The 17,172-nt window shown below is 40.7% G+C and overlaps 1 protein-coding gene across 3 annotated transcripts in view; it reads right to left on the bottom strand.

The window, feature by feature from the left end:
* Positions 1-17,172, bottom strand: part of ak5 (adenylate kinase 5) — a 197,447-nt gene that overhangs the window by 104,298 nt on the left and 75,977 nt on the right. For all 3 annotated transcript variants that reach the window (XR_014391817.1, XR_014391818.1, XM_045714398.2), the window contains exon 7: positions 8,119-8,209. Coding sequence is in view for 1 of the 3 variants with exons in the window: in XM_045714398.2 (XP_045570354.1) it covers positions 8,119-8,209 (91 nt within the window). In the remaining 2 variants the exon portion in view is untranslated. The remainder of the gene's footprint in view (positions 1-8,118; positions 8,210-17,172) is intronic.

Below are 17,172 nucleotides of genomic sequence, written 5' to 3'. Positions count from 1 at the left end.
CCTACTAAATATAGCCTACTCCTATAAATATAGCCTACTCCCATAAATATAGCCTACTAAATATAGCCTACTCCTATAAATATAGCCTACTCCTATGAATATAGCCTTACTCCTATAAATATAGCCTACTAAATATAGCCTACTCCTATAAATATAGCCTACTAAATATAGCCTACTCCTATAACTATAGCCTACTAAATATAGCCTTACTCCTATAAATATAGCCTTACTCCTATAAATATAGCCTACTCCTATAAATATAGCCTACTAAATGTAGCCTACTCCTATAACTATAGCCTTACTCCTATAAATATAGCCTACTCCTATAAATATAGACTACTCCTATAGATATAGCCTACTAAATGTAGCCTACTCCTATAAACATAGCCTACTAAATATAGCCTACTCCTATAAATATAGCCTACTCCTATAAATATAGCCTTACTCCTATAAATATAGCCTACTCCTATAAATATAGCCTACTAAATATAGCCTTACTCCTATAAATATAGCCTACTAAATATAGCCTTACTCCTATAAATATAGCCTACTCCTATAAATATAGCCTACTCCCATAAATATAGCCTACTAAATATAGCCTACTCCTATAAATATAGCCTACTCCTATGAATATAGCCTTACTCCTATAAATATAGCCTTACTCCTATAAATATAGCCTACTCCTATAATAATGGTATAAGGTAGGCTATATTATGGCTGATGGTTTAGACTAGACTATTGTCAGTGCATGTAGTATATAATCAAGCCGCTGTCATTGTTAAAATAACTGAAGATGATGTGAATGTTAATTGATTGTTTATAATAAATCATCATTTTTAAAGGAAAGGAACATGAATTGGACTGTTGTCCTTTCCTGTGCATGTATATCATGGTAGACATTTTCAAATGGATATTGTGCAATATATGGACTTGAAGTGATGGACAATTTTTTTTTTTTTTTTTTTTACAGAACGAATCGCTTATTCTGTTCTGCATCTTCTGGACTAAATCGGACTGATGAATTGTAATTTTCACGTAGTCAGGCCCAGGAACATTTTTAAATGTTAACCTAGTTTTATTTTTTCGAAGAGGTGTGCTGTTTTGATTCGATCACTCTGTTGTCACAGAGAATTATCCCTGCGCGCAAGCAGGAAATGCAAATTATAGTGTGTTTGAGGTTTAATGAGGTTTCTAGGGTTTGTGGTTTCTACTTTAAAATGACAGACTTGACTTCCCTAATGAAGAACGTCTTAACCCCTACGGCATTGTCTATTAATTATTACCCACATCATGTTTCTCATTTCCTGTTGCAGCAAAATTATTATCCTGTTGTGAGGGGCGGGGTCGAATTATGAATACAGATCAGTATGTAGCACCCTCGTTATTGGTTAACATCTGGTCTATTCTCGTTATAGTGGTTATTGGTTAACATCTGGTCTACCCTCGTTATTGGTTAACATCTGGTCTACCCTCGTTATTGGTTAACATCTGGTCTACCCTCGTTATTGGTTAACATCTGGTCTACCCTCGTTATTGGTTAACATCTGGTCTATCCTCGTTATTGGTTAACATCTGGTCTATCCTCGTTATTGGTTAACATCTGGTCTACCCTCGTTATTGGTTAACATCTGGTCTACCCTCGTTATTGGTTAACATCTGGTCTATCCTCGTTATTGGTTAACATCTGGTCTATCCTCGTTATTGGTTAACATCTGGTCTATCCTCGTTATGGTGGTTATTGGTTAACATCTAGTCTACCCTCGTTATTGGTTAACATCTGGTCTACCCTCGTTATTGGTTAACATCTGGTCTACCCTCGTTATTGGTTAACATCTGGTCTACCCTCGTTATTGGTTAACATCTGGTCTACCCTCGTTATTGGTTAACATCTGGTCTACCCTCGTTATTGGTTAACATCTGGTCTACCCTCGTTATTGGTTAACATCTGGTTATTGTTTTGTTGATATTGAGTGTCATGGCTGGTTTCTGTGTTATTGTGAATATGCTATTGGACGATAAACAGATTTGGCTCATTAGTCTATATGGCTCAAATAATGATGATCCATACTTCTTAGAAAATATTGAGTTAACAAGCAACAAACAATCCTATTATTATGGTGGGAGATTATAACACGGTTTTAAGTACTTTCAATGGAGCGTAAAGGAAATCACAGTACAAATTATTACCATCATGCTTTTCAATTAATTTAAAATGCCATGTGTCTATATGAATTGCCATTAAATCTGGAGACAAACATAATGGGGCTGTATTCCAATCTGTTTTTTAAGGAGCTACACATTTGCATGCTGAGAATGTTATGGTAATATTAGGTCAAACTTAAATATAACATTTTTTAAATGTTCTTGAAATGTTCCGAGGACCTCCAAGACAAGGTCAAAGGTATATTGCGTGAATATCAAATGGGAGATTATGTTAAACAATAAAACAAATATATTATGAACGTCATCAAAAAACAGACTTATTTGGAAATTCTGGAAGATTGTGCAACGTTGTGGGAATGTTCTGTGCAACCTATGTGAACACCGTAAAACTTCAATTAATATCCCGGGCATTCATTTGCTTAAATCACTGAACACAACAGGCTTCTATTAGAGGCAGGCTTCTATTAGAGGCAGGCTTCTATTAGAGGCAGGCTTCTATTAGAGGCAGGCTTCTCTTTGAGACAGACTCTATTAGTAGCTTGGCGTCTATTTCCTTATTTCCTTAATGCACACAGATTTAGCTCATTTGCATAGTTAATTGTTTAATTCCAGCGTTCACTTCCATCATTTTAATCAATTTCTTCATTTCACACTGTTTCACGTTTCTTTTGTCTTAGTACGCATCTATTTAAATAATAATAATACAAATTATCCTTGACAGTAATTATTCTCCTCTTTGACTGTCATTTTCATCCGTTCTTATTTTTGCCACTAGAGGGCGCCCGTCTGATTTCTGGGGGTCTGTACTCTCAAAGTTGTTTATTGTTGTTGTGCACGCCCGTTAGCTAGCAGTTCTCAGCTGTTAGCAGCCAACGGCTAGCAGTTTCTTACTGGCGATTTAAAAACGTATGATTTATCATTACTGAATTATTTAATGAAACAAATCAAACATTTAATCTTGTAAACAATTCATTTAGATCCGCCGTTCTTTTTAAACAGGTGTTTATTTGCTGAAATGTGTGTCATTGCTCCAGCTTTTATGGTATCACAAGAATATTCTTGCAACGTCCCAGACAACTCCCATAACGTGATTAAATGTACTGGGAACCTTTAAAGAACTTAGACCAGGTGTTTTGTCAACATTCTTACAATCATTATACGAATATCCTGTGAAACCTTAAAAATTGTATGAAAGTCATCACAAGTGAGCACATGTGTTTTTTTTAGGAACCTATTTCATGTAATGTACCCACACTGTTACCACAACCTAATTAAAACCTTTTCTGTCAACATTCTGTCAACATCAAAGGAATGTTTTGTGTAACCCTGATACAAACATTATTTGAACGTCAGCACAACTGGACAGATTTTGGGAACCTCTTTCATGTCATATCCCCACAATGTTCCCACAACCTAAAGAAACATGCAGGGAACCTTTTAAAGAACAGACTAAATATGTTCTGGGAATGTTTACATTTTAAAAGACGCTCTTATCCAGAGCGACTTACAGTAGTGAATGCATAAATTTCATACATTTTTTCTCCGTACTGGTCCCCCCCGTGGGAATCGAACCCACAGCCCTGGCGTTGCAAACACCATGCTCTACCAACTGAGCCACACGGGACGGTCAATGTTCTTGTAACATCAGGTCAATGTTTTTTTTTTTTTTGCACCATAAAATAAACATTGTAGAATCATCCATACAATTTTCAAGAGTGAACTGCTCGTTTCAAGTCCTGCCACAACATCTCAGTTGGGTTTTAGGTCTGGACATTGACTAGGTTGAGTGTGATGTCTTTCAGAGTCCTGGAAAATGTGACCGTCACTTTGTAGAGGTGTACCTGGTAATAGATGCTTTCCAAATGGTTGCATTTACCCCGCTGTATGGTGGCACGGTGAAAGTATTTTCGTGGTAGCAGGTTGGAGATAACCACTCTTGAGTTGAGAATGTGGAAGAGGCTTTTTCCAATCACTCCCTTTCCTGCTGGGCATCAATGTCATTTGTGCCGGTGTGAATGATAATGTGGCTAGGAGGCCCTAGTAGGTCCTTTCACAGCAGCTCCAGGTCACGTCGACTGTTTGGGCACCAGAGTTTAGCTTTTGTCTTTCGGGAAAGTCTTTCTTCTCATCAATGTATTTCCCATTAGAATCTATGAGAAGCACAATCTTTGGCTTTTGTTTTTCCTCAGTGGGTATCGGAGGGTTAGCTGGGCTGTGTGGTCCTCCGTTAGCTGGGCTGTGTGGTCCTCCGTTAGCTGGGCTGTGTGGTCCTTCGTTAGCTGGGCTGTGTGGTCCTCCGTTAGCTGGGCTGTGTGGTCCTCCGTTAGCTGGGCTGTGTGGTCCTCCGTTAGCTGGGCTGTGTGGTCCTCTGTTAGCTGGGCTGTGTGGTCCTCCGTTAGCTGGGCTGTGTGGTCCTCCGTTAGCTGGGCTGTGTGGTCCTCCGTTAGCTGGGCTGTGTGGTCCTCCGTTAGCTGGGCTGTGTGGTCCTCTGTTAGCTGGGCTGTGCGGTCCTCCGTTAGCTGGGCTGTGTGGTCCTCCGTTAGCTGGGCTGTGTGGTCCTCCGTTAGCTGGGCTGTGTGGTCCTCTGTTAGCTGGGCTGTGCGGTCCTCCGTTAGCTGGGCTGTGCGGTCCTCTGTTAGCTGGGCCTTGTCTTCCTCTCCCTCCTTTTAACAATCAGAAAATAGTGTCTTTGGACTGTCCTTGAGAAGCTTATATTTTAGTACTTATTCCAGTGCTGTTTTTCATATTTAAAGGGTACTACTTACTATACAGTGATGACTTCTGCACGGGGGGGGTCACCATGTCACAGAGGGTGGGGCTGTGATGCTCTGCTGTCATTGGTGGGCTCAAGTGCTTTCACACCTCTGTCCTGTCCTAGCAGGCTTCACACCTCTGTCCTGTCCTAGCAGGCTTCACCCCTCTGTCCTGTCCTAGCAGGCTTCACCCCTCTGTCCTGTCCTAGCAGGCTTCACCCCTCTGTCCTGTCCTAGCAGGCTTCACACCTCTGTCCTGTCCTAGCAGGCTTCACACCTCTGTCCTGTCCGAGCAGGCTTCACACCTCCGTCCTGTCCGAGCAGGCTTCACACCTCCGTCCTGTCCTAGCAGGCTTCACCCCTCTGTCCTGTCCTAGCAGGCTTCACCCCTCTGTCCTGTCCTAGCAGGCTTCACCCCTCTGTCCTGTCCTAGCAGGCTTCACCCCTCTGTCCTGTCCTAGCAGGCTTCACCCCTCTGTCCTGTCCTAGCAGGCTTCACCCCTCTGTCCTGTCCTAGCAGGCTTCACCCCTCTGTCCTGTCCTAGCAGGCTTCACCCCTCTGTCCTGTCCTAGCAGGCTTCACCCCTCTGTCCTGTCCTAGCAGGCTTCACACCTCTGTCCTGTCCTAGCAGGCTTCACCCCTCTGTCCTGTCCTAGCAGGCTTCACACCTCTGTCCTGTCCGAGCAGGCTTCACCCCTCTGTCCTGTCTTAGCAGGCTTCACACCTCAGTCCTGTCCGAGCAGGCTTCACACCTCTGTCCTGTCCGAGCAGGCTTCACACCTCTGTCCTGTCCGAGCAGGCTTCACACCTCTGTCCTGTCCTAGCAGGCTTCACCCCTCTGTCCTGTCCTAGCAGGCTTCACCCCTCTGTCCTGTCCTAGCAGGCTTCACCCCTCTGTCCTGTCCTAGCAGGCTTGCTAGTTTAGTAGCCTTAAGTCAGCGTCGTTCTTTAGAGATTATTGTCTTTTACTTTTTTTTTTGTCTTCAGAAGGAGCTTCACCACTTTTACATGATTCATTCAGTGAAAATCCAGGTTTATCTGAGATCGTCAAAGCTCTCTCTCTATCTCACACACACACACACACACACACACACACACACACACACACACACACACACACACACACACACACACACACACACACACACACACACACACACACGCACACACACACACAGAGCCTTGGGCCAGCACTACAGGAAGCTGACTAATTCTTCAGCATCCTACTGTGTCCTTCAGCACAGAGCTGTCTGTGTGACTGACCCCATGTGTGTGACGATGGGAAAGGAAAGGACTTTTCATTTATCTGATTTCATGTGTCCAGCCCTTATATTTAGCATCACAATTAAGTGTTTTACCATGTTTTCTTTTTACGTAAACAGTTTCATTCATGAGTTTTATTGACAAAATGTCAATACAAAAATAAGGTCTGCCAAAGAAAAAAAATGTCCTTCACCAACATAAGTATGTAGCTCAAACACACAATATTTAAAAAGATTTAGAAGAAGTAGAAATCCTCTCTCCTACTGGCTCCTTCCTCTCTCTCCTACTGGCTCCTTCCTCTCTCTCCTACTGACTCCTTCCTCTCTCTCCTACTGACACCTTCCGCTCTCTCCTACTGGCTCCTTCCTCTCTCTCCTACTGGCTCCTTCCTCTCTCTCCTACTGGCTCCTTCCTCTCTCTCCTACTGGCTCCTTCCTCTCTCTCCTACTGGCTCCTTCCTCTCTCTCCTACTGGCTCCTTCCTCTCTCGACTGAGGGTATATAGACAATTGCTGCAAATTCATGTGACGCTTGAAATTGTGTGTGTGCGCGCATGAGTTTGTGCTTATTGGCCTGAATGCCAAGCGTCACATCTGGTGGAAACCTGGCACCATCCCTACGGTGAAGCATGGTGGTGGCAGCATCATGCTGTGGAGATGTTTTTCAGCAGCAGGGACTGGGAAACTAGTCAGGTTTGAGGTAAAGATGAAATACGTACAGAGAGATCCTTGACGAAAACCTGCTTCAGAGCGCTCAGGACCTCAGACTGGGTGAAGGTTCACCTTCCAACAGGACAACAACCCTGAAGCACACAGCCAAGACAACACAGGAGTGGCTTCGGTACAAGTCTCTGAATGTCCTTGAGTGGCCCAGCCAGAGCCCGGACTTGAACCCGATCGAACATCTCTGGAGAGACATGAAAATAGCTGTGCAGCGACGCTCCCCATCCCACCTGACAGAGCTTGAGAGGATCTGCAGAGAAGAATGGGAGAAACTCCCCAAATACAGGTGTGCCAAGCTTGTGGTGTCATACCCAAGAAGACTCGAGGCTGTAATCACTGCCAAAAATGCTTCAACAAAGTATTGAGTAAAGGGTCTGAATACTTATGTAAATGTGATATTTCAGCTTTATCTAAATGTCTAAAAACCTGTTTTTGCTTTGTCGTTATGGGGGTATTGTCAAATCAAATTGTATTTGTCACATGCGCAAAATACAACAGGTGTACTGTAGACCTTACAGTGAAATGCTTACTTACAAGCCCTTAACCAACAATGCAGTTCAAGAAATAGAGTTGCGACAACAGGACGGAATGAGGAAGTAGGTAGTAGGTTGGAGTAGTTAGAAGGTATATTTCCTTGCTATTGAGAAGAGCTGGTTACTGTACCCAGAAACTTCCAGCAATTGCGCTAAGCTAACAGTATGCTAACTTCCATGATCTCGATATCTCGAAATCTCGCAGTATCCCTTCAAATCAAATCAAATGTATTTATATAGCCCTTCTTACATCAGCTGATATCTCAAAGTGCTGTACAGAAACCCAGCCTAAAACCCCAAACAGCAAGCAATGCAGGTGTAGAAGCACGGTGGCTAGGAAAAACTCCCTAGAAAGGCCAAGAACCTAGGAAGAAACCAGGCTATGAGGGGTGGCCAAGTCCTCTTCTGGCTGAAGGACTTCAATGTTGCTCTAGTCTGGACATCTTTCATTCCGCTCATTATTCAATCCCTCTCCTTTCCCTTTGCGTTTCTTCCACAGGTCATTACTGTGAAAGAGATGCGTTGTCCGTCAACCTACCTCTACTTGGTCAGATGAGGGTTAATACATAGAGCTCTGCATCCTCCAAAGACAGAGGGTCAGTTCGTGGCGTGAGCCGGAGGAAGGTGATGGAGTCATTGATAAATAGTATACATTAGAATAAAGTTGAATAAGTGTTTTCTTACCAGCGACAGGTTGTTTGGAGGGAAACAGCTTGTTGTCCACTGTCATGCTGATGTCACAAAACACTTCTTCCTCATCTCGGTCTGCATCCAGCTGGAGAAGAAAGGACGACATCAGGTTTAATTATCATATCAAAGGACTACAGCAGGTTTAATTAGCATATTAAAGGACGACATCAGGTATAATTATCATATTAAATGACAACAGCAGGTTTAATTATCATATTAAAGGACGACATCAGGTATAATTATCATATTAAATGACAACAGCAGGTTTAATTATCATATTAAAGGACTACAGCAGGTTTAATTATCATATCAAAGGACTACAGCAGGTTTAATTATCATATTAAAGGACGACATCAGGTACAATTAGCATATTAAAGGACGACATCAGGTTTAATTATCATATTAAAGGACGACATCAGGTTTAATTATCATATTAAAGGACAACAGCAGGTTTAATTATCATATTAAAGGACTACAGTTACTTTTATAGAGATATTCGGCTTCAGAATCACATCTAAATTACTACAGTTTATAAAATCGCATACAGGACCAAAGTTACTTTTAATGTTTTACAATCACATCTAAGGACTGGTTCTGTGGTTGCCATGGCGCCATGAGTGTGCCGAGGCAGAGAGCTCCTAAACATTTTGTAAATATTATAATAATATATCGTTTTTTAATAGCATTTTTTCCCTACAAACGTTGTTTTATGAATGAACTAGTTATATTGATTTAGCTTATTATTATTATAGTCTGAATATTTTGAATACAACATGTTTTCAAGACTGAAAGTTGGAGGTTAGTTGTTGGCTAAGCTAGCTAGCTAATGTTAGCTGGCAAGCATGCAATGTTTTGATTTTATTATGCCAACTGTCCGGAGGTTGATGGAGAGAAGCCTAAATACAGAGGTGTACAGAGATGACAGATGACTGTGTGGAGGACTAAGTTAAAAGGCTACTCATGAATTACTATTGAAGTGTTGTGGTGCTTTCTGGTGCCTCGTGACTGCCGTAGCATCACATAAAGTGAGTGCTGCATTTTGGTAGTAGTGAAGAGTAGCTAGCTAGCTAGCTAGTCCAGTGTCTGGTACGAAACTCTAACTTCCTCTGACTGACTCCTACTACGAAGCCACAGACGGAGTGAATGGCGAGAAACCGTGATGACAACGTGCTGCCTGGCCTGGGTCTCCCCTTTAACCATCCCCTCTCTCCGCTGACCTCACTCAAGCCATGAACTTTATCAACCTTCTCATTCTGATTATTATTATTAATTATTATTATTATTATTATTATTTTTATTATTATTATTTTTATTATTATTATTATTTTTATTTTTATTATTTTTATTATTATTATTATTTTTATTATTTTTATTATATATTTTTTTTAATTATTATTATTATTATTTATTTTTTATTTTTATTATTATTATTATTATTATTATTATTATTATTTATTTTTTATTTTTATTATTATTATTATTATTATTATTATTATTATTATTATTTTTTTTTTTTTTTTTTAATTGCTATTTTTTTGTAGTTGTTGTTTTACAGCACTTTCTTTATGTAATGAATATCTCTATAAAAGTTGAATTATTATTACTTGTATTATTATCATTATTATAGTAATTACTATTATTATCAGTATCATTATTATTATTTTTACCTTTATTTAACTGGTCAAGTCAGTTAAGAACAAATTCTTATTTACAATGACGGCCTAGGAACGGTGGGTTAACTGCCTCGTTCAGGGGGCAGAATGACAGATTTTTACCTTGTCAGCTCGCCGATTTGATCTTTCAACCTTCCGGTTGCTAGTCAAACACTCTAACCACTAGGCTACCTACCGCCCCATTATTATTATAATCATTATTAGTATTATTATCATTATTATCATCATCATTATTAACATTATTATCATTATCATTATTAACATTATTATCATTATCATTATTAGTATTATTATTATCATCATTATTATTATTATTATTATCATCATTATTATTATTATTATAATAATCATTATGTTTATCATTATCATCACTATTTTTTATCATTCTTATAATAATTATCATCATTATCGTTATTATTATCATTATCATCATTATCATTATTATCATCATCATCATCATCATTATCGGTGTCATTATCATTATTATTATCATTATCATTATTATCATCATTATTATTGTTATTATCATTATTATCATTATTATGTTCATGTCATCATCACCGATCATGCATTCCAATTAAAAAAACGTCTTCAAGTACTGCCACCAATTTCTTTAAGCTAGCTATACTACTAGCTTATACGGACGGTTGTTAAAATTTAGAAGACATTTTTTTCCAACCCGGAAAATGACTATTTCTAAATATTATGCAGCGAAAACTAAAGCAAAATATATCCTTATCTGATTTTAGTAACCACATTGTGGGCCTGTTAGAACACAAATATCCTAACGGATTTGACGAATATCAACTTTGTGAGATCATATTTGTTGAACGTGAGCCAATGACAGAGTCGTTCTTCTATCCCCCAACGGTCTGCGTTCCATTGATCTCTTTACCGCATGTATAACTTTAAGCAGAGCAGCATTCGCTTCCCTTCTTCTTCTCTCTCCACTATCTCCTCTTCCTGTCCGCTGTTCCGATGTCCCTGATCTCTTTACCGCATGTAGAACTTTAAGCAGAGCAGCATTCACTTCCCTTCTTCACTCTTCCCTTCTTCTCTCGTCTCTCGTCTCTCTCCACCATCTCCTCTTCCTCTCCGCTGCTCCGATGTCCCTGTGTCTGGGCTGCAGTCCTCCGTGTCTTCGGGTTCACAGTGGTCACAGTACAGACCGTTCCTAACAGATCACAGCCATTTCAGTGAAGATTACACTCTGTAGGATGTGGAGTTGATGACAAAGGGGTCCCTCTCCAGCAAGAAGATCTTGGTAGGCACACAAACACTCATGTTACAATGTGGCATGGTGATGTATGACAGCACACTAGCATTCCCCACTGTCCTCCAGTGAGACGTTAGAGAGGAGGGAGGACGAGACCAACCAAAACAAATCCTCAGGCATTTTGACCCTCAGATGGTCTTCACATGTCCAGAACGACACGGTCCACCTGAGCGGTTCGCGTGAAACACAGCTCCTCGTCAGACAAAGGGAGATGAGTTACAGCCCGAGAACATCTTTTACTTCTGAGAAGAACTCTGTGACCCGGGGACGCACCAACAACCCATTAACTCCTTTACTTCAGGCCCAATGCTCAGTGTGGAACCACGGCTGAGGGTATATAGACAACATTCATACTCAGTGTTGAACCACGGCTGAGGGTATATAGACCCATACTCAGTGTTGAACCACGGCTGAGGGTATATAGAAAACATTCATACTCAGTGTGGAACCACGGCTGAGGGTATATAGACAACATTCATACTCAGTGTTGAACCACGGCTGAGGGTATATAGACCCATACTCAGTGTTGAACCACGGCTGAGGGTATATAGAAAACATTCATACTCAGTGTGGAACCACGGCTGAGGGTATATAGACAACATTCATACTCAGTGTTGAACCACGGCTGAGGGTATATAGACCCATGCTCTGTGTTGAACCACGGCTGAGGGTATATAGACAACATTCATACTCAGTGTGGAACCACGGCTGAGGGTATATAGAAAACATTCATACTCAGTGTGGAAGCATGGCTGAGGGTATATAGAAAACATTCATACTCAGTGTGGAAGCATGGCTGAGGGTATATAGACAATTGCTGCAATTTCATGTGCCGCTTGAAAGTGTGTGTGTGTGTGTGTGTGTGTGTGTGTGTGTGTGTGTGTGTGTGTGTGTGTGTGTGTGTGTGTGTGCATGAGTTTGTGCTTATTGGCTTTACTGCCCTATTGGCAACAGATCATTCTGGTTGTTCTGAGCAAAACCCAGATTTTATGAAGCATGTTAGCTGTAGAATAATCAGAGAGCATGGATAATGTGAATTTTGGAATTTAGACAACGGGTGGGTCTAATCCTGAATGCTGATTGGTTAAAACGGCATTCCAGCCGGTGTCTATTCCGCAAGTTACCAACAACTAAATCTATGACGTTAAAATGCCTATTTACTCTGTTCCATCTGACTGCTGCAATCCACTGTCTCATCAGCCCAGCCAGGCAATTTATAAACTTGATCTCCACTATAAAAAAAGCATCTAGATATTATCTCACATTTCTTTTAGACTAACATTTAGTTTTCAACAGCGGAGATGTCCCTCTGACATCTGACATCTGTCTCTCTGACATCTGTCTCTCTGACATCTGTCTCTCTGACATCTGTCTCTCTGACATTTGCAACATTGTTTCAATATTCAAATTCGATCTACAGCTGTCGGGAGTCGGGATGAAAGACAGGCATTTCTCAGCCAGTCGAAAATCATGAACCAGCATCATTTTTATGGACATTTACAAAGAACTATCAATAGAAAACAGGTCAAACGAAGTGCAGCTAGTTTGAAGTCTTTCCAGCTTCAGTTTAAAGTGATTGTGTTTAGCTGTGTTGTTGGCTAGTTCCTCTGATGTGTCCTAGACGAGAGAACACATTTTCTATGCCAGGTGAAATCACACCTCGTTAGCTCATTGTTATGAATGTATCTAAATAAATGTCTCTAGAAAACAGCTTAAACAAATGAAAGTGGAGCTACTTTGCTGTTATTCTGGCTGCACTGTTTGACGTTTACTGTAAGTTATCCATAGTTGGCTAGCTAGCTAGCTAGCTAGCAATGGAGAATGTGATGATTAGAGCTGATAGACAGACACACGGTGAACAAGCCTTAATACTGAGGAAAACCAGTTAGGTGTAAATATGTTATTGGACTCATCAGTCAGAAAGGAAACAGCTGATTCATTCTACTTTCCAAAATGGTACCCTGTTACCGGCATACTACTTCTGACCAGGGCCCATAGAGAATACACTGCATTCGGAAAGTATTCAGACCCCTTGACTTTTTACACATTTTTGTTACGTTACAGACTTATTCTAAAATGGATTAAATTGTTTTTTTTCCCCCCCTCATCAATCTACACACTACCCCATAATGACAAAGCAAAAACATGTTTAGAAATGTTTGCACATTTATATATAAAAAAAAACGTATATATCACATTTACATAAGTATTCAGACCCTTTACTAAGTACTTTGTTGAAGTGCCTTTGTCAATGATTACAGCCTCGAGTCTTCTTGGGTATGACGCTACAAGCTTGGCACACCTGTATTTGGGGAGTTTCTCCCATTCTTCTCTGCAGATCCTCTTAAGCTCTGTCAGGTTGGATGGGGTTCATCGCTGCACAGCTATTTTCAGGTCTCCAAAGATGTTAGATCGGGTTCAAGTCCGGGCTCTGGCTGGGCCACTCAAGGACTTTCAGAGATTTGTCCCGAAGCCACTCCTGCATTGTCCTGACAGTGTGCTTAGGGTTGTTGTCCTGTTGGAAGGTGAACCTTCGCCCCAGTCTGAGGTCCTGAGCGCTCTGGAACAGGTTTTCATCAAGGATTTCTATGTGCTTTTCTCTGTTCATATTTCCCTCAATCCTGACTAATCTCCCAGTCCCTGCTGCTGAAAAACATACCCACAGCATGATGCTGCCACCACCATGGGGATGGTACAAGGTTTCTTCCAGACGTGACGCTTGGCATTCAAGCTAAAGAGTTCAATCTTGGTTTCATCAGACCAGAGAATCTTGTTTCTCATGGTCTGAGAGTCCTTTAAGTGCCTTTTGGCAAACTCCAAGCGGGCTGTCATGTGCCTTTTACTGAGGAGTGGCTTCCATCTGGCCACTCTACCATAAAGGCCTGATTGGTGGAGTGCTGCAGAGATGGTTGTCCTTCTGGAAGGTTCTCCCATCCTCGCAGAGGAACTCTGTCAGAGTGACCATCAGGTTCTTGGTCACCTCCCTGACCAAGGCCCTTCTCCCCTGATTGCTCAGTTTGGCCGGGCGGCCAGCTCTAGGAAGAGTCTTGGTGGTTCCATACTTCTTCCATTTAAGAATGATGGAGGCCACTGTGTTCTTGGGGGCCTTCAATGATGCATACATTTTTTGGTACCCTTACCCAGATCTGTGCCTCGACACAATCATGTCTCGGCTCTCTACGGACAATTCCTTCAACCTCATGGCTTGGTTTTTGCTCTGACGTGCACTGTCAACTGTGGGACCTTATATAGACAGATGTGTGCCTTTCCATATCATGTCCAATCAATTGAATTTACCACAAGTGGACTACAGGCTGCAATGTAACAAAACATGGAAAAAGTCAAGGGGTCTGAATACTTTCCGAATACACTGCATATAGGGAATACAGTGTCATTTGGGATGAAGCCAACTGAGGAACAGTTTGGCAAAGGAAAAATCACAACGTTTGGGAATGAGAGATTTAGGATCCAAGACAAGTAAAATAGATATTTTGTATTAAAAAAGGTATACATCAGTGTTCTACCTACATTTACATTTTAGTCATGTAGCAGACACTCTTATCCAGAGCGACCTACAGTAGTGAGTGCATACATTTTCATACATTATTATATATAGATTTTTTTCTCCGTACTGGTCCCCCGTGGGAATCGAACCCACAACCCTGGCGTTGCAAACACCATGCTCTACCAACTGAGCCATTTTGTATAAACCACTTCCCATAGGTACAGCAGTGCTGCCTTTTCAATACTGTCTCCAGTTGTGTTTATACTTAGCAATTGTGATGCACCTTCAACAGGTATTCATTTCCCAAATACGTCATAACCATGAGTCACGAGTCACCGTGGTAACGCCAGTTGGTAACTCCATGGTAACCTGCTGGACCACTCAGAGGGGATTAAAAAAACAAGTTAATGGTGGTGGAACAATCATTAGCTGAAAGAATTACTGATATGCCCGTAATTAATCATTGGTCTGATGACAGATTTAACAACTCCATCCTCTTTCCTGTTCTCTAAGAGTTAACAAAGACTTCAATAATCACCTCTATTTGCGATCACACCACACCGACGATATCGATAAAATAATGAAATATAAACATGTTAGTCAACGAATAAAAAAAGGAGGAGGAAGGCCTTCTGATAATTAAAATGGAAGGATTATGGTTAGGATTCTAGCTTTAAAATGGAAGGATTATGGTTAGGATTCTAGCTTTAAAATGGAAGGATTATGGTTAGGATTCTAGCTTTAAAATGGAAGGATTATGGTTAGGATTCTAGCTTTAAAATGGAAGGATTATGGTTAGGATTCTAGCTTTAAAATGGAAGGATTATGGTTAGGATTCTAGCTTTAAAATGGAAGGGTTATGGTTAGGATTCTAGCTTTAAAATGGAAGGGTTATGGTTAGGATTCTAGCTTTAAAATGGAAGGATTATGGTTAGGATTCTAGCTTTAAAATGGAAGGATTATGGTTAGGATTCTAGCTTTAAAATGGAAGGATTATGGTTAGGATTCTAGCTTTAAAATGGAAGGATTATGGTTAGGATTCTAGCTTTAAAATGGAAGGATTATGGTTAGGATTCTAGCTTTAAAATGGAAGGATTATGGTTAGGATTCTAGCTTTAAAATGGAAGGATTATGGTTAGGATTCTAGCTTTAAAATGGAAGGATTATGGTTAGGATTCTAGCTTTAAAATGGAAGGATTATGGTTAGGATTCTAGCTTTAAAATGGAAGGGTTATGGTTAGGATTCTAGCTTTAAAATGGAAGGATTATGGTTAGGATTCTAGCTTTAAAATGGAAGGATTATGGTTAGGATTCTAGCTTTAAAATGGAAGGATTATGGTTAGGATTCTAGCTTTAAAATGGAAGGATTATGGTTAGGATTCTAGCTTTAAAATGGAAGGATTATGGTTAGGATTCTAGCTTTAAAATGGAAGGATTATGGTTAGGATTCTAGCTTTAAAATGGAAGGATTATGGTTAGGATTCTAGCTTTAAAATGGAAGGATTATGGTTAGGATTCTAGCTTTAAAATGGAAGGATTATGGTTAGGATTCTAGCTTTAAAATGGAAGGATTATGGTTAGGATTCTAGCTTTAAAATGGAAGGGTTATGGTTAGGATTCTAGCTTTAAAATGGAAGGATTATGGTTAGGATTCTAGCTTTAAAATGGAAGGATTATGGTTAGGATTCTAGCTTTAAAATGGAAGGGTTATGGTTAGGATTCTAGCTTTAAAATGGAAGGATTATGGTTAGGATTCTAGTTTTAAAATGGAAGGATTATGGTTAGGATTCTAGCTTTAAAATGGAAGGGTAAGGGTTAGGATTCTATTTTTAAAGTTGACGGATTAAAGATTAATCCAGATTACGGTTAGCTTTTAATGAATCATAAATCTGATGACAACTTTAATCCTCCATCTTCCCCTATAAAACCCTCTCACCTCCTTACCCACCACCTACTAGTTTCATCCTCCCCTTTAAGACCCTCTCACCTCCTTACCCCACCCAAATTTCATCCTCCCCTTTAAGACCCTCTCACCTCCTTACACCACCTAAGTTTCATCCTCCCAAGTTTCATCCTCCCCTTTAAGACCCTCTCACCTCCTTACCCACCACCTACTAGTTTCATCCTCCCCTTTAAGACCCTCTCACCTCCTTACCCCCACCTAAGTTTCATCCTCCCCTTTAAGACCCTCTCACCTCCTTACCCCACCTGTTTCATCCTCCCCTTTAAGACCCTCTCACCTCCTTACCCACCACCTAATAATGTCATCCTCCCCTTTAAGACCCTCTCACCTCCTTACCCCACCTAATAGTTTCATCCTCCCCTTTAAGACACTCTCACCTCCTTACCCCACCTAATAGTTTCATCCTCCCCTTTAAGACCCTCTCACCTCCTTACCCACCACCTAATAATGTCATCCTCCCCTTTAAGACCCTCTCACCTCCTTACCCCCACCTAATAGTTTCATCCTCCCCTTTAAGACAACTAAAATGTGTCGTCATATTTCTCTGTGTGTTTCAATAGAGATTCTACATTTTTTTTGTCCAGGACTAGGCTTGGAGCTCTCCCCTTTAACAGCTCCCGAGTGGTGCAGC

Source organism: Salmo salar, chromosome 03 (assembly GCF_965601325.2).
Source record: "Salmo salar chromosome 03, fSalSal1, whole genome shotgun sequence".
NCBI lineage: Eukaryota > Metazoa > Chordata > Actinopteri > Salmoniformes > Salmonidae > Salmo > Salmo salar.
This window is presented reverse-complemented; position numbering and strand designations above follow the sequence as displayed.